General features: G+C 42.6%; 1 protein-coding gene and 1 long non-coding RNA gene across 2 annotated transcripts; one reads left to right on the top strand and one right to left on the bottom strand.

Annotated features, from left to right (window-relative positions):
* Nucleotides 1-320: 320 nt before the first annotated feature.
* Nucleotides 321-11,386, bottom strand: LOC118168357. The gene is made up of 2 exons (XR_004751507.1): nucleotides 10,959-11,386; nucleotides 321-1,788 (listed from the first exon to the last, which is right to left on the bottom strand). It is a non-coding gene; the product is annotated as an uncharacterized LOC118168357 (long non-coding RNA).
* Nucleotides 10,689-20,955, top strand: TMEM9B (TMEM9 domain family member B). The gene is made up of 5 exons (XM_035328693.1): nucleotides 10,689-10,799; nucleotides 11,833-11,924; nucleotides 15,347-15,455; nucleotides 16,421-16,555; nucleotides 19,803-20,955. The coding sequence occupies exons 1-5, from the start codon at nucleotides 10,722-10,724 to the stop codon at nucleotides 19,956-19,958; spliced, it is 570 nt and encodes a 189-aa protein (XP_035184584.1). The 5' UTR covers nucleotides 10,689-10,721; the 3' UTR covers nucleotides 19,959-20,955.
* The last annotated feature ends 93 nt before the right edge of the window (nucleotides 20,956-21,048 follow it).

Raw genomic sequence — 21,048 nt, 5'->3', positions numbered from 1 at the left:
CTATCCCCATGGGCCTGGTGCAGGCGTTTGGTGCATGGCTTTGGAGGAGAAAGGCTTAGGACTCTGCCACAGAGCAAAGGGATACAATGCACCGACCAGGAGACGGGACTGTGGAATGGCTGCAGTTATGCACAACGAAGTCTTCAAGTGCTGTCCACAGTCTTGAACTTCTTTCACTCTTTTAGGCTTTCTTAATTTTTAACAACACATCTGCAACTAACAGGGTTTCTGCGTTTCCCCACTACTTGCACATCAGTGAACTATAAACAGAAGCGGTGATTGGGTAAGCAAACAAACCAACCCCAAAATGCACACACACAAACAAATAAATCGTTAATTGTAGAGCCTAAAAGCTCCTGCCAGGGCTCCTGTACATTAAGCATGATATAAACACAACTGACTCAGGCTCCAGCTTTTGAGGCTGATGAGATAAAATTAGGGCAACATGGCTAGCGAAGAAGGCAAACATGAGGGCAAAAATAAGGAAACAAAGAGGCTTGAGAAGAAATATCTGCATGCAAAAACAATCCAGCTGAGAGTGGTGTCGATACTTAACCATACCCTCTCCTGTGTGCAGAATGGTGCCTTCCAGAAAGTGCATCCCAGCTGCATTTGGGTGCGGATATAAGAAACCTCCCAAGGAGTCTTGCTCAGAATGAACTACCTCGCTGTAATTTCCACTTTACAGGGAGACAAACAAGCCTGCGCATTTAGCAGAATCTCCTGTGTGTGTTTATTGACTTCCCCGGAGACCATGGGTGCTGTTCAGCACTGCTAAACTGTAGACTGTCCCAAATCACTTCCAAAAAAAGTTCCGCCACTCCGTCCAGAAAAGGCTCCAAATTTTGATCTTTGTCTTGATGCCACGAAGCTCCCTACTGCTCTTGATTTAGCGGAAGTGGGTGCTCTCATCAGGCAGAGGAAGACAAGAAGCACATGATGTACTGTGCTCTCTGGAGACTGCTAATGATGTTTGATTAATTTTCATTATCAGCATGAACAATCTTTGGACTTTCTCTGCATCTGTCTTATTTAGAGTTGTCTTGTCTTTCTTAGCTAAGTGGCAGCTCCTGCAGACAGCGATCTAATTGTTCCTCAGTACCTGCTTGAAGCAGTTGAACTTGAAGATGGAGCTTGTACAATTTGTTGTACGTATGATTTGGTCGTTGAGGCTCAGATCAAAAAAAAATGGAATAGCAGATTAGCCAGTAACTGCATTAAGTGGAAGGTAATGCGCAGGCTAATGCAGAGCTCACAGAGAGGTTAGGGGCTGAGCAAAACTGTGTAATGGAGTGAGTCAAAGTGTACGTGTTGTAGTCAGCAAGTAGCAGGAGGGACAGCCTTTGAGCTTGGGCACCCAGAACTAACAACATACAAACTGCTTTCTCTCTCCTCAGTCACAGCAGCCAGGGCACGATGCTGGCGGTGGAGTCACATGCCCAGGACAGGTTACGTGCTGTCACCTAAGGGCCTTCCGTATCCTCTGATGCAGAGCAGGAAGCACCTTGTGCTGAGCTGTAAGTGGCGAGGCCAGCTCCACAGCTGGGGTTGAGCCAGGCTTCCGAGTCACCTGAGGAGGGGATGGTGACAGAGAGGTGCGAGGTGGAGGATGCTCAGAGGACTGTGGTGGGAGGCAGCGTGCAGAGGGTCTGGCTTGCTGACGCAGCTGCAATGCCCTGTTACAGGCACGCTCTGCTCCAGGACAGCGGGCACAGTACGGCAGCCCATCGCTCACTCCTTGGGTGCAGACAATCGGTTCCCTTTCCTTCCTGGGATTACAGCACGCATCTGTAGAACGAAATACTGAGTAACAGAGAGTGGTACAGTCAGAGCCACAGGGCCCTATGACATAAGAAAAGTAAAATGATCTTAAAATCTGTACCAGAAAATTGTTTTAAAATATTAAAATTATTAAACTTTAAAAAAATAATAATATAATCTTCTAACACACTACAGTACTGCATGGGGCTGGCAGCCAGGATATTGCTCACTTTTCTCTGCTGCCTCCCAGATTCAATGCCCTGAACTCATCTGTATGTTCCTCACCATCCTTCCCCTGCACAGCCAAGAGAGAGAACCGCTGGCTTGACCAACCTGTGTTGGCCCTTTGGGCTCCTGTTGCACTTACAAAGGCCCTCACCCCAGCACTGTTTTTGGAATGATGCTCGCCCCTAACAAAACCAGACCTTCCTCTCCACTATAATTTGTCCCAGCAAGTCACTGCCACCTACTACACAAAATCAGGAGTTAGTTGGAGTGCTGTTGTATTGAAATTCACTTCAGCATACATGAAGAAACAGGCACACTGTACCCAGAACTAACGAAAGCAAATTCAGTCCCTTGAGCAAAACCAGAAGTCATTCCCGATTACCTTACAAAGTAGCAGCACACAGCACAAATCAGCAAACTAAACCCAGCCATCCTCCCAGTGTTTGGGTGGTGGGGAGCTTAAGATTTTAATTTCTGATAATCAAAACACCGCTCTTTCGGATGGACTTTTTTTTCCCCCATGTAAACCAGTTTTTGTTAATTGGAAGAAGCGGGATTGTCAGGGGTTGGAAGTCGCTCTCTGGGCACGGCTGTCAGACGTAATGAAGCAGTCGGGGAAGGCTGGCAGGGAGCTGCTCCGCAGTGTTGTCATGGGAACGGTGCAACTAGGGCATCCTTGTCTTCTGCACAAGCTCTGGCAATGTGGTAGCACAAAACTGATGTTGTTCAGCAGGGCTGGGAGGGCCAGCTATTAGGTTCTCCCTAGTAGAGATCTAATCTGAATGAAATCCGAAGGCCAGAGTCTCCATTTGTGGGAAAATGGTGGCGCTCCTTTAGAGCTGATTGAAGGAAGACTTCAAGCCAACCGAGTGAGCACCTAGACGTGGCCCTCAGAGGGAAAGGACTGACATTAAAAGTATGTGGTGGAGCCACAATCTCACCTAAGAACCCTTTGAAACACGGTCATGTTAAAGAGCAGTTACTGAGGTCCTTGTTTACTTGGATGATTTCACTTGGTTTTCACTGTCTGTGCACATTTTAACAGCCTGTTAATTTGGCATTCATAATGGTTAATGGCAGTAAACATACACTCCCCTGCACAGGTCTACGTATACGGAATTATTAGAAATTTCTTCATGCCTATACAAAATACCTTGTGTGACAGCGTAGTTGCTAGGATAAGCAATGGTTAAGAAGAGTTTCCTGGCTGACGAAGAATGCAGAGATTCCTGCTCTTGCAGTAATACAAAAAACTGATCATATAAATGTTACACCAGAGTTCAGTGAAATAGAATAATATGCAATAGTCTCAGACTAGATCTGAGAAAGAGTGAAAATACTAACTGAAAAAAAAAGGGAAAAAGCTAAACACAATTCATTGCCTTCAAGCTTTCATTTTAGTTGCCCAGGTCTGCAGACAAAGTAAAGAGCTCCTAATTAAAGCAGGCGTCTGTAGTGTAACCACACTGCTGCTGCTGTCCCGGGCCAGCAAGATGCTGAGCGTATGTTCCTCATTTCCTATTGACACTGAAGTGTGAATGAGGGGCCCACATCCATCCAGGGCTTGCTTGGTGCGTGCTTTGGGAAAGTGACCAAAAACAGCAGGCAAGGGAAGAAAATGGAGCCAACATATGGAGGGTTCCCAGTTTACTTGTTGAGGTTATTGATTAAAGCCCCTCTACTTAGCAACAAGTTTGAGAAAAGTCATGATAAACATTCCCACAAGAAGGCCTCTAACTGCATTGTCATCTTAGCCTTACGTTGCCTTTCATACACGTCTTGCTGGCTGTGGAGTTCCCATGCATGCTGCAGCAAAGATTTAAATGCAATGGCCAGCACTGGGCAGAGCATGTGCTGGATTTGTAGTGACTTCGCTTTTAGTGCTGATCCAGTTGAATCCAAAATAGCACAGATTCATTAGAGTAATCCCAGTGTATTACTCTGTATGGGTAAGAAGCTGTGGTTCATTTTGGGGCATGGTCGCCTCCTGCACACGTAGCTCTGGTGAAAGCTCTTCTGCATGCCTCTCCTGAGAAGAGGGGGCCAATACAAAGTGTATGGAGTGGTGCTGACCTTGTCTCTCATGGCTGACCCATGCTGGTTGCCTGCAGTCCCGATGCTGGGTGTGGTGCAGGCTGTTCAGGAAGTTTGGATTAAATAATCCCAGTGTATTACTCTGTATGGGTAAGAAACTGTGGTTCATTTTGGGGCATGGTCTCCTCCTGCACATGTAGCTCTGGTGAAAGCTCTTCTTCATGCTTCAAGGGCTGAAGTCTGAGTCATGGACAGAGATTGCAGATAACCAGCTGAAGCCCCCTTCTCACCCACAAGCCGATATTCCTTGTGTTTGCAGCACTTCTCCTTTGCTGAGGGAAGGGCCATGCACCAGTAATTACACTGGTAAGAGCACAACCTGTGTCACTAACTGAAATTACTGGCAGAACGCTGCACGATCCCCATGTGTGTGATACGGGGAGCCAGCTGCTGATAACAAAATGCTCTTGTGTGCATGAGCACAGACTAACCTTGTATTAATAGAGAAGGACCTTGAACTCTTACAGCCCGCAGAAAAATCAAGTGGATTCACTGGAACAGAAAGATAAAATAGATGCAGAGCTCTTTCAGCGCTTCCCTCCATTTGCTTCATATCATAAATATCAAATCAAATATAGAAATGCAGAAGTAAACACAATTTGCCCAGTCTGTCCTTTCCATATGCATATATTTATGCTGTGAAAGGTTTTACATAACTTCTACCAGCAGACTGCAAAATAATGCCTCCATTATGAAGGGAAGCCACCAGCCATTACATTGCATTACTGTACCATAATGGGTCTCTGAGATGAACTATATTTGGAAAGCTTGCTTTTATTGTAAACCTGCTGCCCCATCTACCCACTGGCATTGATTTCTCTTTGTATTCTGCAGAGACCGCAGACCATTAGACCAGAATATCAGCTAACCTGAGCAAAGCCACAGAGGTTTTGGCCCCAGTCAGAAACTCGTGAGACAAAGTTGTGCTGTGTGTTTTAAAGAGACTCAGCACCAGTGACAGACAATATTCAAATGGATGCTGATGACCAACCTGCTGACAGGTGAATTTCTCATTAGCCTAGAGCAACTGACATTGTAATTAATTGCTTCCCACGCTTCTTTGCTGAGTAAAGGCTCCTGTAACAAGTACTGACTTTTTTTTTTTTTAATTGAATATGGGGAATAGAAGAAATCTGTATTTATTTTATTTTTCTTTCTGTGCGAATGTTACAATGCTCTCATGTTGGCAATGATTGCAACAGTGCTGATTCAATTACTTATTTACATAATCCCTTCAGATTCATTTTTTATATAACTGATGATACTGAAAAGATTTCCTAGCTGAGGAAAGCAAGCAGGCCAGTTCTGAAAATGAACAGGCTGAACTGACATAAGAAGATTGTAATTTGCATTAGTAAGAAATCATCACACTGTAAATGATAAAAATTAACATAAATACTGACTACTCTACCTGCCCTGAGGAGCATTCAGTGACACTAAGTGTCCATTCACCTGCAGTGTGAAACAAACACTGCACCCATTGCTTGGCACAGCCGAGACCAATTTTATTATCGCTTAATGCATAAAATTATTTTATAGGTCAAAGTTTTTAAAATATTCTTATTTGAATGTGAATGAGTGCAGCACAGTAAGGAGCAAAAACACGGCTTCGTGTATTGTTTGCTATGGGGATGATGCAGGTCTGGAAAGGATCCTGCAACGGGAAAGGAAGAGCAAATACTCTGCACGTACGCTGCCGGGAAACACAAAGCTCTGTATTAAGTATTTCTGTAAGATGACTGAGCAGAAAAGATATGTCCCTGGAGCAAACCTCTGAAGCAGAGCCTTGAAATTATCAAAGGGAGTGCCAGTAGCTGTTGGGGTGAGGGCTAGCTGTGGAGTCTTGATGATGAAGACAAATATGACAGAAGCTACGAATTATAAAAAGCCTACTTGTAATTCAGCATAGTGTATGAATAGGTAAGTGTAATGTTTAGCTTAAAGAGGCCAGCTCATTGTTGCAACTCTCAAAACAGATCTTATTATTAAAGCACATTTTATGTTAAGAAATTAAAAAAAAAAAAAAGATGTGAGAGCTCATATCCATTAACTTGAAGAGGGTTTATCTGGTAAGGGCTCAGTAAGGAGTGCAGGAAGCAGACTACACTCCACTAATGCTCAGACTCCACAGATAAACGTTTGAGAGCTCTCTTGAAGATAGAAACCTATCCTCATCCCTTCTGGAAGATTACATAGCTGAAAAGCAGCTGCAAATAGGGCTGTTACTGTCAGGGCAATCTTTTTTTTTTTTTTTTTTTCTTTGTTTCCCTGAAAATCACCCTTTCTTTACATTTCTAACTTTTCTTTTACAGTGATTTAACAGCATTGCTTCTGATACTGGTATGCTGAAAAATAAATTTAAAGAAAAACTGGAAAAAATCTAAATAGTACAAGAAAAACTTACAGTACTTTTTTTTTTTTTTTTTTTTTTTTTTTTTTTTCTTATAATATGTCCAGCAGTTTTGCTTACTAATTCAAGGCTTACTGAAAGCACAGAGTTTTCTAGAAGAAAAGCTTTTTACTCCCTGCTGCACCAAGAGCCCGAGGAAGCTGCCAGACAGGTCTTGAAGGTCCCAAAAGCTGTTTCAGCCATCAAAAGTAGGATTTTTATTGACTATGTGTTAGAAATCTTTGAGCATGTTAGAGGTGTTCCATATGCATTGATGCCTCTGAAGCTGCACATTATTTACATCAGCTTAAAACTTGATCCATGATTTTCTAAATATTCAGCATGATTTTCAGCTCAGCAGTTGATTTGCCGCTCACGGACTGTGAGCGTGGGTGGTTAAGAAGACAGAGAGCCACCTTCATGATTCAAAACACTTTCATTGTAGCTACAATCATTAAAAAGAATAACTGTTTGGCTAATCCTGAAATCCGATGTGTGCTTGTTATACAACTTGAGAGGAAATTTTATCTGAATTTTAAATAAAAGTGTTTTTTTGTGTTTCCACAGTAACTCAAGCTCATTCACCAAGATGCCTGATGCACTGTTAGCATTAGACAATTTAACTGTGTTAAAACAAAGTATAATAGTACAATTGAGGAGTAAACTATATGTAAAAGATTATTTTAGTTCCTATGAAATCACAGCAACTTACTGGAGGCTGGGGAAGGAGAGAGAGGACATAACAACTTTTCACAAAGGACTGTATTGCTACTTAGTTTAGGACAGCAAATGAATGTAAGAAAGATACAAAACAACAGGCAAGGGGATGGGGACATGAAAATTAGCTAAAACATGTGGTCTGCTATTCCTCTGTGAAATGTGCCAAGGAATCTGAAATAAATGTGAGTGGGTTCCATGACTCAGCACTGGCTCCTGTGCAAGAGGCAAGCTGAATTCAGTCAGCAGCATCAGATATTTTTTGGAGTTTTTCTACCCAAGTAGGGAAAACTTCAAAATTGCTTCATCTCCAGGTCTCAAGGGATCGCAGCTGAAAATGCTGCTTCTCAAGAGCATTTACGTCCCTTCTGAAGAAAGGTTAACACTGATCTTGGATGGAAATAATTCACGAGCACGTGAAAAACAGGGAACATTGCTGTATTTCAGTAAAATTTCCTCAGAAGAGTATCTACATATAAAGTAAGTTAAGACTCATATTGGTCTTGTGTGTTTAGTTATGGAAAAAAATAGTCATCTGTAACTTGAATGTCTCATTTAGAATGCCACTTTTTATCACTTTCAACGCAAGTTAATACTTTTGTGGTTTTGTGTCCCTATAATGTGCTTTATAGGAACGAGTAATACGAGCTTTATTCTTAGGCTTAGCTTTAACAGAACCAATTTAGCGAATTTTGCAATTTGTCAGAGGCTGTTTAAACAAGGAAAATATTCTCGGTGCCATTGACTGGCATGCGTGGATACAAGTTTTACATGTTTGAAGAGAGGAAGGAGCTAGGATAACGGGTATGAGTTATGTTACACGTGATCCATATGTTCTCTGTCACCAAGAGATCTGTGTTTCCTCACTCTCCGCTCCAGAAACTATGGGGAAAGTTATTCAGACAAAAAAAAATCCTGCGGTAGGCATTACAGAAAATGTTGCCTGTGTCTGTTGACCTATGCAAAATGGTTTCCTCACTTACTCTGGAAAGCATCCAGTACGTTTGTTGGAAGGGATTATTCTGACACATTGCTGGCAGGTTGTCACGCTGTCAAACTCTACATGGTGATGACATTTGACTTGTTAAGAATACATAAACAGTATTTAGATTTTAGGCTCGTAATCATGATTTGCTCCGAATCCTAAGAGATGGAATGCCCAGGCGTCTGCATGACACATGGTTTGGGTTTCGTTTCCTACCAATAACTGAGTCAAATGCCCTCCATGCTCCAAAAGCCTGGGTAATCTTGGGTGCAGCTGGGGCTGGTACACCAAAAGGCTGGTCTGTCATAGGCAGACCTCAGGGTTGAGTGCTTCCTTCTTCGTGTAACGAGGGGCACAATATGGCAACACCTTTACCTCCGCCATCTTAAGTAACAAGAGGTACAATATGGCAACTCCACCACCTCACCATCATAAGTTCTAAGGACCACAACATGGCAACCCTTCCACCTCTGCCATCTTAGGTAACAAGGGGTACAATATGGCAACCCCCACCACCTCCACCATCTTAGGTAAAAAGTGGCACATAAGGACCACCTCCCATCTCCACCTTCTTAGGTTTAATGTGGCACAACATGGCAGCCCCTCCACCTCCGCCATTTTAGGTAACAGGGTGCACAACATGGCAACCCTTCACCTCCATCTTAGGTAACAAGGGGCACAATATGGCAGCCTCTCCACCCACATCATCTTAGGTAAATGGTGGGACATCAGGGCCACCCTCCCATCTCCAACATTTTAGGTAAAAAGTGGCTCAACCTGGCAACCCTTTGACCTCTGACATGTTAAGTAGTAAGGGGCACAACATGGCAACCCCTCCACATCTGCCATCTTAGGTAACAAGGTACAAAACATAGCAACCCCCCCACCTCCGCCATTTTAGGTAACAAGGGGCACAATATGGCAACTCCCATCACCTCCACCATCTTTGGTAAAATGTGGCACTTCAGGGCCTCCCCCCGTTTTCCAGCATCTTAGGAAAAATGTAGCACATCAGGGCCACCTCCCATATCCACCATCTTAGGTAAAACGTGGCACAAAATGGCAACCCCCACCTCCAACATCTTAGGCAACAAGGTGCGTAACATGGCAACCCTTCCACCTCTGGAAGGCTGGACATCAGGAGGAGGTTCTTCACCGAGATGGTGGTTGCGCACTGGAACAGGCTCCCCAGTGAAGTAGTCACTTCACCGAGCCTGTCTGAATTTAAGAAGAAATTGGACTGTGCACTTAGTCACATGGTCTAAACTTTTGGGTAGATCTGCGCGGTGCCAGGAGTTGGACTTGATGATCCTTATGGGTCCGTCCAACTCGGGATATTCTCTGATTCTCTGATTCTGATTCTCTGCCACCTTAGGTAACAAGGGGCAAAATATGGCAACCTCTGCACTCCCAACATCTTAGGTATAAAGTGGCACATCAGGGCCACCTGTCATCTCCACCATCTTAGGTTAAACATGGCACAACACGGCAACCCTTCCACCTCCTCCATTTTAGGTAACAAGGGGCACAATATGGAAACTCCCACCACCTCCACCATTTCAGGTAACAAGGGGGCACAATATGGCAATTCCCACCACCTCCAACATCTTATGTAGAAGGTGGCACATCAGGGCCACCCCCCCATCTCTACTATCTTAGGTAACAAGAGGGTACAACATGGCAACCCCCCCACCTCCGCCATTTTATGTAACAAGGGAAAAAGATGGCAACTCCCACCACCTCCACCATCTTAGGTAAAACGTGGCACGTCATGGTCAGCCTCCCATTTATACCATCTTAGGTAAAAAGTGGTACAACATGGCAACCCTTCAACCTCCACCATCTTACGTACTACGGGGCACAACATGGCAACCACCCTTCCTCTGCCATCTTCGGTGGCACATCAGGGCCACTCTCCCCCCCACCTCTGCTGTTTTAGGTAGCAAGGGGGTACAACGTGTCAGCCCCTGCCACCTGCACGTGTTTGGTGTGCTAAGCACAGAGGGCAGAAGGCTGGCTCAGTGGGCTCCGCGACACCATGCTTTATAAAGACTGAGACGTTGCTCTGTGTCCCCTCTCGCACCACATTGTTCTGTGCTGAGGATGCCTTATGTGGTGCTTGTGAAAATGCTGGCCAAAGGAAGACCCTTGGGCATCTCCATCCCCCTCATCAGACACAGGTAAATTTACATGGGAGTGCTTCTGGGAGAACGTGTACTCGTGGTTTGAAATTAAAACAGCTTAAATCTATACTTTAAAAAAATTTAAAAAAATCTCGTATATATTTTAGCCCTGGCTGTGCTTCCTGTTACTAAAAATCCTGGTTCTCGCGTACAGCAGACATCGCTTTTTAAACGCGGCATCGCTCCCCGTCCCCCTCGCCCCGGAACCCCCCGGAACCCCCCGCAGCCGCCGCAGTTCCGCGCCGGGCCGGGAGAGCCCCCGGACGCCGCCCGCCGTGGGCCGGCCGGAAGGCGGAAGTGATGGCGGCGGCGCGGCGGGGCTAGGCGGCGGCGGCGGGGAGCGGAGCGGGGCCCCGGGCCCGACATGGCGGGCGGCGGCGGGGGCTGGCTGCGCCTCTGCTGGCTGCTGGCCGCGCTGGCGGGGCTGGGCGCGCAGGCCAAGGTGAGCGCAGGGAGCGGCGCGGGGCCGCAGTTGCTGGCGGTTCCCGGCGGGGCGGCGCGGCGCCGGGAAGGCCGCGGCGGAGCTGTGTAGGGCGCTGTGTAGGGCTCCTGCTGGCCGGCTGAGGGAGAGCGCCTTGGTTCTTACTAGCGAGACTCATACCTGCTGTCAGAGCGCCTCTGTGGCTGGTCTTTCTCCTTTTTCACGGTAACTTGCTATTCGAGTTTTCTGCGGCAAGGCCGGAGACGACTTGTGTGTAGCGTGGTCAAGGTTTTCCTGCTGCCCTACCCGCGTTTGGGGTTACTCTGACTTGATCGTGCGGTACTGGAGCTTGTTGACAATATTTCTTCAGGAATTATTTTGTTTCGCTGTCAGGAGTTGCCTTGAACTGAAGAGAAGCTAGGTGTAACTGTTGTCTCTTCTTTACAAGCGTCTGTCATTTTTCAGATTCACTTTGCCTTTGTTTGGAATTCCAGCTTTGTACTTCTCTCTCTCCTGCACTGTATCCTGCTGCTCTTTCAGACAAGAGGACCTCAGGTTGTGCTAGCCTGTCAAGTAGTTTTCCTTGCTAAGCTATTCTTGTTGCAGTCAGCGATGACAGAATTACCCGCAGAAGTTTCTTTGCCAACCCTCACTTGGGATTAATACCCTTTCAAGAATTTCTTGTTTTAAGCTCATCATGATGTACACTGCTGTCTTCCTAAATTGAATAGTTAAGTGTATCAACATAAGTAACTTGTAAATGTGTGGTAATTCATAAAAACAAGAGCAAGCATGGTTTTTCTTGTGAAGAATGTATTGTATTTGCTGTCAAAAACGTGTTACTTGACAAATTATTACGTGTGTTACTTCTATGTCAGTAACTGTGAAAGGCAGCTATTAAACGTGAAAGAAATCCTGAGTTAGACTATTCAAAGATACCTGCAAGTACTTTGTGTTGAACATTTCATGTATTTCATAAACATAATGCTTTCTGTGCTCTGCCCTATTGTTCTGCATATGATGATTTGGTCTAAGCGTGTTGTTTTCTTTACAGAATTCTGAGGATGTCCGATGTAAATGCATCTGCCCTCCTTACAAAGACCACTCGGGCCATATATACAACAAAAACGTTTCACAGAAAGACTGGTGAGTTTGTAATCAGAAATTATAGAGAATTTTAGTGGTTAAAGATGTGTTCTGCTGGGATTGTATGTCAGCGTCCTGTAGTGATGCCAGGAGAAATTACATTTCTTGCCTAACGTACTGAGCCTTTACATTTAAAAGTATTCTGGAATTCAGCCGTAGCAAGGGACAAGGCTTGAAATCCTTAATTTTTCTCTGTCTTCTATTTCGGTTCGCTTGGTTACATTCCTGTTTATTTATCGTAGAAGGGAAAAGGGGTGTTTTAATTTGAGTTCAGTGATAAGAAATTGCATCGTGGTGAGGAAGCATGTGCATGGAACTAGGACTCAGAAGCATTCTCTCTTCTTTCCTCTTGAAACCTGTACTATCATACAGGGACTGTTTTGGAGGTTTGTTCCTCGGAGTCACAGCCAAAGAATGCAGTTATATGAGATGGCCTGAGCCATCTAATAGCCCATGCTTCCTGCGAGAAAGAGAAGTATTGCTTTTCTGTGTCACAACAATGTGCTCTATTTTAGTGTTTAGGCCAGCTATGGCATTTGCCAGACCTCTTTGAGCTGAGGACTGTTGTGCATGGCCAGGGTTGAGGGGCTGGGGAGGAAAGAGGGATGGCAGTCATTTATTAAGAATTTTTTGGAGTTGCATATTTTGAAGTTGCATTGATGTCTGACGTACTCAGGAATTCTTGTATCAACCTATAAAAATGAGAGATACATTTTGATATGTCGACTCTTCTTCAGAAACATTAAGAATGAATAAACAACTTTCCAGTCTGAGTAGCAGAGGGTTAGCAACTTGCTTATGAAATTCTCATGCCCCTTAGTAGTCCTGCTGAAATAGTTAGGAATAAAGTTAGTGATACAAATGTGTACAGAGCCATGCCTTAACTTAATGAAATTACTTACAGAAGAATTGTAAGATACATTGCTGTAAATTTCAATCTCAGCTAATGAACACAGAATGTACTGTCTAGGCTAAAGTGTTACTTTGTCCCGTATGATTACCTTAACAACATTAGGCCTACTATGACAAATTAAGTTGCAATAACGAGACATACCGAGGGAATTGCATCTGCAGCAGGCATTTCAGAGCAGCACCATTACTGGTTTTATTGTTTATTACTCCTCTGCAAACGGAAATAGATTTTTTTTTCACTGGGTAGTGTTAGTGTTTGTCTTACTAGCAGAAAAGACCCCGTTTCCCTTTAGATCAAGAGTGGCAGTGACTGAAGGAAAAGTTACCTTTGAACGCTTCGCTAATTTTATGGTGACAGATACTGATGCTTACAGAATCTCAGAAGTCTGTGTTCCTATCTTAAATCCCATTTTGTTGAGATGATTTCTTAAGAGACCACCTGGTAACATGTTACGGTTTTGATCCTCTATTTGAGATGCTTTCTCGCTGCTTTTAAAAGGCTTGATTGGTGGTTCGTGTACAATGAGATTGACAAATTTGGTGCTATACTTGGCTTCTGCATCTTGCAAGTGACTTGTTACTGCGTAGAACAGGGTGGTTTACCCCATCCTTTGGGCATTTAGATCAGTCACTAATGACACAAGAGCCAGATCAATGTTGAGTGTCTCTGTGAATTACGTACAGTATGATGATGGCTTACTGCCTGCTTGTCCAGACATAAAAAAAAACAAAATAACTTATAGTGTTGAACCTGGAGCCTGCCTCATGATATTCTTATTTAGGTGTTTCATTTCTTTCAGTGGAGTTGTCTGTTCTTCCCACCTTGCAGACTAGCAAACGGGGCCTTGTGCTAACATCGGTATGGGCTGACAGTGCTCCGGCACCACTAAAAGCATTCACCATTCTAGCCATGGAACTATTTCAGGCAATCCAGTCCTGATGAATGATGCACTCGAAAAGTGTAGTGATGTGTTTGCAAGTCGGTGGTATTGAGTGAAATAACCAGTGTGTTGGCATGTCATGTACCAGAGGCTGACTGCCGTGGTAGTCATGAACGTGGTGGGAGGGAAGACACCCTGTCTGCTAGTTGGATCCACTGGAAATCTGAGCAGAAGCTGCACTTCTGACTAGCCTAGCCTCCTCGATGCTGTTACTGGGGGTACAGGGGAGAATGTGATAAGGCAGAGGCAGTTGAGTGGGATCATCCTTTAGAAAAGGATCAGCCTTTTCCACTTGAAACACTGAACTAGAGAAAAAGCTTGCTGATGCTAATATATATTTCCAGTAACAAACTTCCTACTGTACCTAAGCAAAATGCAGGCTTTATTCTATACTGAAGCAGCATATTGCTGTAAACTTTCAATCTCATGAGATCATAACTTGTCTTTTTTGGCTTTGCATCCTAAGTACTGTGCTCCTTTGCAGAGGAGATTGTGATTCTAATGACAAAGAAAAAGAAAAAATAATCCCTCCACTCCTTTCCAGAGACTGTGACATGACACTCAACAGTTCTAGTTACGAAGAAGAAATACAAACAAAACCGAAGGCATGAACCGGTATCTGGCCATGTGGATTTGCAGCATTTTAATTTAGCCCAGTGCAGTGTTAAATCGTAGGCTGCTGCTGTCGTATCAGGCATTTTGTTTCATTACCTGCTTCTGACTCTGCTAACATTGGGTTGACAGGGATGAAAGCGAAACATGCTTTTGTTCCTTAAGTGCTTTGCGGAGAGCCTAGAATATTAACTGAACAACCAACCTGAGTCATCAAAAAGATCAAAATTGTCAGTTATTGGTGGAAGGAGTCATCTCATGGCAACTGGATTTTCGCGCTGTGGGATGGAATGTCTGTAATATTGCCAACCACAATTTTTGGCATGAGAAATGTCTTACATTTTGTAATCTTAAAGTAGATTTTCCCATACAGTTCCAGTGCTTAAAACTGAATGCTATTTATTCAGTATCTCGTTGCTTAAAGGAACAACTCATCTGACAATGAATTTCATTTAATGCCTGTAAGACCCAGTGTTAAGAAGAAAGAGCTGCTGTTCATGCACACCAAGGAGAGGTTAATCTTCTTTTAGATACTGGAAGACCAGAATAAAGCTCTTTAAGTATGAAGAAGAAGAGTGCATGATAGTTGGAATTTAGTTTAATCTGAGATGTCAGTGTCAAATGATGCATGTGTGTGGGATTCTAATCCTTGGATTTGACATGCTGACAGCTTTATTTCCAGTCAAAATATTGTATTCAGTTACAAGGATCGTAAAAACTTGTTTAGCAACTTGTCAATGGCTGAATTTCTTGTTTAAGTAAAATAATAGCAGAGTAATTATTTTAAAAAAATATCTTGGACATCTATAATTTAGAACAGCTGTACGTAAGCAAAGGTGAATTCTCAGCCAACGTAACGGGTCTGCACGGATCTGAAGACGTGTGAACTGCCTACATAGGGGCAAAGTAAGGTAAAACCAACTCAGAAATGACTGAGCAGTTCCTGTCTTTCTCCAGTGACTGTCTTCATGTGGTTGAGCCTATGCCTGTCCCTGGACCTGATGTAGAAGCATATTGTTTACGTTGCGAATGCAAATATGAAGAGAGAAGCTCTGTCACAATTAAGGTAAACAATGTCATTCTGTTGGTATTTGTTAAATCCTTTAACTGATTAGTAAATATATCTCTGGTCTTTTACAGGAACACCCTTTATGAAGGGAAAACTTTCCTAAAGCAGTCTAAGGCTTATTTATTTTTCTTGGTAGTTGTTCATGATTTGTTTTGAGCAATAACAATAATATCAAGCTATAGCAGAAGGAGCAGGCTCACAAACCTTTATCAAATATCTCCAGTTTTGAAATTAAGCTTTATACCTTGATGGAATTCGGAGTGTTCTGGGATATTTTGCCAAGCTTTGCGCTTTATATTTTTGTTACTGTTTTAGAGGGTCTCTTACTATTCAGCTATCTTGCTTGATACAAATATCTTGGCAAGCTACAAAGAGCAAAATCAATCATGTTTGCTCTAGCAGGGGATTTCTTTATTCACATTCTCATCCTGCTAGAACCACTGAGCCTTAGTCTGGGTGAATACATTACGTAGTGCATCTTCTCTCCTATTATATTTCTTTTCAGTGTTCTAGAATTTTGTTGCTTTTTCTCCTTTCCATTTTTCTTACTGGCCTCTGTGACTGTTTGCAGTCTAACCGTGCAGATGTGTGCTAGAGAATGGAGGCAATGCAGGAACCCCTAAGTCTGTGACCCTAGTTTAATGCTCCTTAGGAACAGTGGTCTGATTGAGGTGAGATAACGCCAAATTATTTTAAGAGTGATAACGCAGGATTTTAGCAAGGCCTCATTAAGAGAAACTTTATTTCAAACTAATTTGTCTGTCTGTCCCAAAACTGTAATGCCAATTTAATAAATTGATGGCTCTTCTCTGTTCATGGGTTTTAAGTCATGTGGTGACACCACTAAAGGCCAACAGGGTCATCACAAGCTTTGTCTGTACTGTTCCTTCGGTCCTTGCAGCCTACTGAGAGATTGTGGAGGTAACGGCACAGCTCTGGCATAAATTGTTTGTGTCATGCAGGTTACAATCATCATATACCTGTCTATTTTGGGCCTACTTCTTCTCTACATGGTGTACCTTACGCTGGTGGAACCTATCCTGAAGAGACGTCTCTTTGGACATTCACAGCTCATCCAGAGTGATGAAGACATTGGGGTGAGTTCACCTGACTGCTTGTATGTTGGGGTTAACGTGAAGACTGGAATGATCAATTGTTACATAACTGTTTGGGGTGAACAGCTTTTTTTGCATGGCACTATAAATTCCTTTTCCTGAAGGGAGAGGATGGTCTTCACAGGGGTCAGAAACCTGTATGATGACTGTGGAAGCCGCTATTTCATTTTTCACTGGGCTAAAAAGTAGTCACGAGGACTGCTTTTGTTACCCTGCCTCTATACACAGACTCTGTCCTAACCGAAGGAACGGAGGAATGGAAGTAAGCTCATATAGGAGGTATGAATTCTGGAATGTTGATGATCAATACGGTCTTCCTAGAGATCGAATTTTATACAAATTGGCTACAAAAGCAAAGTGTACGCTGAGGGGTTACACTGAGTGGTTACATCTTCTGTTGCTCTGGTTTGGATTTCTTGATGCTAAAAATTCAAGAAGGAATAATTGTAACAAAGGAATATAGTGACTGATGCTGAAATAATTTCACATTACAACTGAGAACTAGAATGCGGTAATACATCCTCACAGATCAGAGCAGCCTTTTTCATGAGGAAAAGGAGAGCGTTCCATCAATGGCAAATGAGAGGGCATAATTTTCTGTCTCTTTCTGCCCTTCCCCATCTTCAGCACACTGTTTTTGGCTTCAAATAAAAGTGGAACAAAATTTTCTTTAGTATCACTGCAGGAAGGGAGTGCAAGAACTTATGGAACTTTGTGTTGGAAACTGTGAGACGCTTTAGTATAGGGAAGACTGGTGTGAGTAGGTTATTTTTGTCTTGAGGAGGGACTTAGAGTAGTATGAAAATACAGACTCTCGCTCTCTAACTGTATGTAGTTCTGTGAAGCTGTTGAATCGACATGCTTGGGAAAGTTATTGCCATAAAGTAATGTGGGGAAAAATATTCTAACCAGCAGCGGTTGGTGGTTAAACGTCAGTGTTGAACCACATGAAATGCTAAAACAGTGCTCAAGTCTCAGCATCAATGCACTTTTTATACTGAGCCCTTAAGCAGCACTGTTTCTACTGGTAAAGTACACATCAGATGTGGCATAACCTTAGAAAAAATGCCTGAAACCAAACCCAGTCTGTGAAACGGGAAGACTTTCCATCTGCTTAACCTAAGTCTTTCAGCAGACACGAGCACTTCATAGTAAGGACTGTTGAAATAAATGGGAGCTAATCAGAAAGATTAGCATTTATTAGTGTCTTACAATAGAATCCTTAAGGATGGTTTTGTCATTCCTTCAAGATAATAGCCTGTATTAGCTCTGCCACCGTTATGTGCTTTGATTTCACAACAAAGATATGTGATTACCCAAACTTCACCTAATGTTCTTTGAACAAGAGCTTATTCTGACAGAGGTATGCTATCGTTATTGTGTCCCACTGTTTCTGCACTTCCCCACATACTATATGGAGCCATGCTCTGTATGCGCTGACATCTGAATATTTTCCCAGTCACCTGTAGGAGGTTGTTAACCTTTTTTGGAAAGGAGAGGTTTGAATGAGCCTTTTTTCTGCCTGCATACAGAAAGTTGGGCAGATCCCTATTTGAATTAAATGAACATGTGCTGTATGTTATACCTGAAACAAAGAGTTTTTATTTTATACCTTAGATAAAGCGTTTTAATTCCTCTAAATCTGGGCTAGAATTCTGAGTGAAGGTGGAGGGAGGACATGAAATAAATGCAGTGGCAGAGCTCGCGTTAACTGCAGAATGAGATTATCTTGAATTCTGGGTCCACCTTAATCAATTTTATGTTTTGCTGTAATTTACTGTGACTATTAAGTGTGCTTGTGGAGTCACTGGTACTTATAACTGCAGCAGTGCTTGGAACAAAAAGCACTTAACCTTCTTGCTTAGTTCATGTTACTCATTTCACATTGTCCCATCTGTGACAGTGCATGTGAAATAAGTGAAGGTCATTCGTGGCTTAGCCCTTTCCTTGCCTTTCCTCTTGCAAGTTCTTCAAATATTCATCCTTGTCTTGCTCTGGAAATATCACCTGCATTGATTTTGTTGCTCAATTTTGAGCTAATGTGCTTGCTTTTTCTTATTGCCCGTTGGTGGCAGTGGCAACTAGTAAATGTAAGCCACTTTGAGAGACCTCTTTGCTTTCAAATTATTTTTTCCTCATGGTTTTTTTACATAGAAATTGACAGTAGCTAGCCTTTGAGCTGAGATCTTTATCAGACTAGCCAGTACCATCTAGCTTATTGAATGCTCTCCATTCCTCTATTTTATGGTGGAAGTGTGTTGCTCTTGTGATTTTGTTTCCCTGTGAATGAAGTGATCTCTAATCTTTAAACTTACCATTCTAGGTAACCATTCCAGCTGCACAATCTTTTATGTAAGGTCATAGCTCTTTGGGTCAGGGATCATCTCTTGCTGTGTTTTACTGTATTTCCTAGCCCCGAGAGGGCTCTGTGTGGCTTTGGGACTTGTAGATGTTAGTTTAATGGATGATCTTTGTACTGCTAAGAATTATCACTGAGCTACTATGCGCAGAATCGTGTCACAAATACAGTACCCACTCATGCAGACATCTTCAAAAGCATACTGGAACAACAACAACAAAAATTATATGAGGTTTATATGCACCAAAGGGCAATCAGTTATTTAACATGGGACAGAGTTTTGTTATTTTTTTCATTATGCATTTTATACATGATGCTTTCTGACACAGCTTTAGAACCATGACTTTGTCCAAAACATCTTGATAACCAAATAAGTTCAATTCCAACTCCTACTATTTATAACCTGATTTTATTTACTAGTAGAAAATATGTCTTTGCAGGTACTGTTGGAAAACAGAGAGAGTAAATATTAAACAAGCCCTCAGTTATTGTTGAGCTCTGTCACTTAACCAGCTGTATTTACACTTTACTTTTGGACAGCTTGGTACAATGGCTTTGGTTTGGTAAACACTGGAGTGTGTTGGTTTTACAAAGGATCTTTGTGTGAACATCCTGAACCGCCTTACAGTAACAGGCCGAGAAGTGGCAGTGAGCTGACGGTCTAATTCACCGTTCAAGTGCAGTTAAATGAAGTGCTTGCATGATGTTAACAGGAGGTTCCTGGCATCTGGGTCTGCTCTAGATTTCTGTCCCCAACAGCTAATAATGGATGCAAGACTGGTTTGAGTGTGCAACGAAGAAATCCGTGGATGTTACTTTGAATGAGATGTTGAAGAACTAATGGTCTAACTAATGATTTTTTCATTCCAGGATCACCAGCCTTTTGCAAATGCTCATGATGTGCTGGCTCGTTCTCGGAGCCGCGCCAATGTATTGAACAAAGTGGAATATGCCCAACAACGCTGGAAGTTGCAGGTCCAAGAGCAACGCAAATCTGTTTTTGACCGTCATGTTGTGCTGAGTTAATTGTCTCTCAGTAGTAACTCCAAGGAAGTAAAGCAGACTGATTGAAAGAACTGACTTATGTCTTCCTGATCCTACCACTTCAAATGGGTTTCCATAACTGGTTCGTTACGGATTTGAAAAAATAAAAATAGTGCTTAAACTTTGAAAGAGTGTACTGGAGTGGAAGCAATTAAAAAAGTTAATCAGAAGCTAAAAACCTTTGCATTTTCAAATGGCTCTTACTGATAAAACTGAAAAGAAATCAAACCCTGAGGTAGCTTTGTTTGCCACTGTGGTACCTTATTCACAGTTGTGACTTTATGGTGATTTTTAACTATATATTTATCTCTACTACTTATGTGGTTAAAAAGTACCTGGGAACAGTTACTACTTACAACTCACTAATCACTTTATGTAAAGCCTTTTGTAAATATACTTGGATTTTTTTTCTGCTGACTAATGCTAGGTACTAGAAATCTAAATCTTGCAGTGTAGTTTTCACATCAGAGAATGAACTCCTGATTGGTTGTATTCATCATTTGGTTTCTTGCACTCATACTTTCAAGATGCTTGTATGTCAAGTGATGTTGGCAGATTTAAGGCAAAACTGAAATGGACACTGACTCTTTGAGCTGCATACTTGAATTACTGTGATGTAGATAAACTCAAATGCAGTGCACATCAAGACAGTGTTGGCATTTTGTTCTATTTTGCTTTAATAGTTTAATATATTGTATGCGTATGGTATCTCTTTAAAACAATCTTCTCCCTTTCTTTTCATGGGTAAAGTCTCAGGAGATATATGATGAAATATTTATTATAAAAATCTTGATGCGCTTATCTGGGTTGATGGTGTAAGGCACGTACTTTCTTGAGCACCTGTCATCTTGGGAGTGAGGTGTATTTTTTTATCTGTGATTCTGTACTCATTTCTCTTAAGAGGTATACAGTTGCTAGATGACTAACTTTCATATATCCCCTTTGGAATGTAACAATTAAAATGGATTTTTGAAAAACAGATGCACGTTATCTGTATGTCATCATTTTTCTCCCTCATTACCCTGCATGTAGGTTCCACGTATAACAGCGCTTACCTGAAAATGCTCCAAAG

This window comes from Oxyura jamaicensis, chromosome 5, assembly GCF_011077185.1.
Source record: "Oxyura jamaicensis isolate SHBP4307 breed ruddy duck chromosome 5, BPBGC_Ojam_1.0, whole genome shotgun sequence".
Lineage (NCBI taxonomy): Eukaryota > Metazoa > Chordata > Aves > Anseriformes > Anatidae > Oxyura > Oxyura jamaicensis.
The sequence above is the reverse complement of the archived record's forward strand: the minus strand, read 5'-3'. Positions and strand labels throughout refer to the sequence as shown.

Bases quoted from the DNA above. Each gene is read 5' to 3' on its own strand.
- TMEM9B (XM_035328693.1), top strand. From the start codon at position 10,722: ATGGCGGGCGGCGGCGGGGGCTGGCTGCGCCTCTGCTGGCTGCTGGCC. The intron at 10,800-11,832 runs GTGAGCGCAGGG...TTTTCTTTACAG, and splicing joins GGCTGGGCGCGCAGGCCAAG to AATTCTGAGGATGTCCGATG. The intron at 16,556-19,802 runs GTGAGTTCACCT...TTTTCATTCCAG, and splicing joins AGAGTGATGAAGACATTGGG to GATCACCAGCCTTTTGCAAA.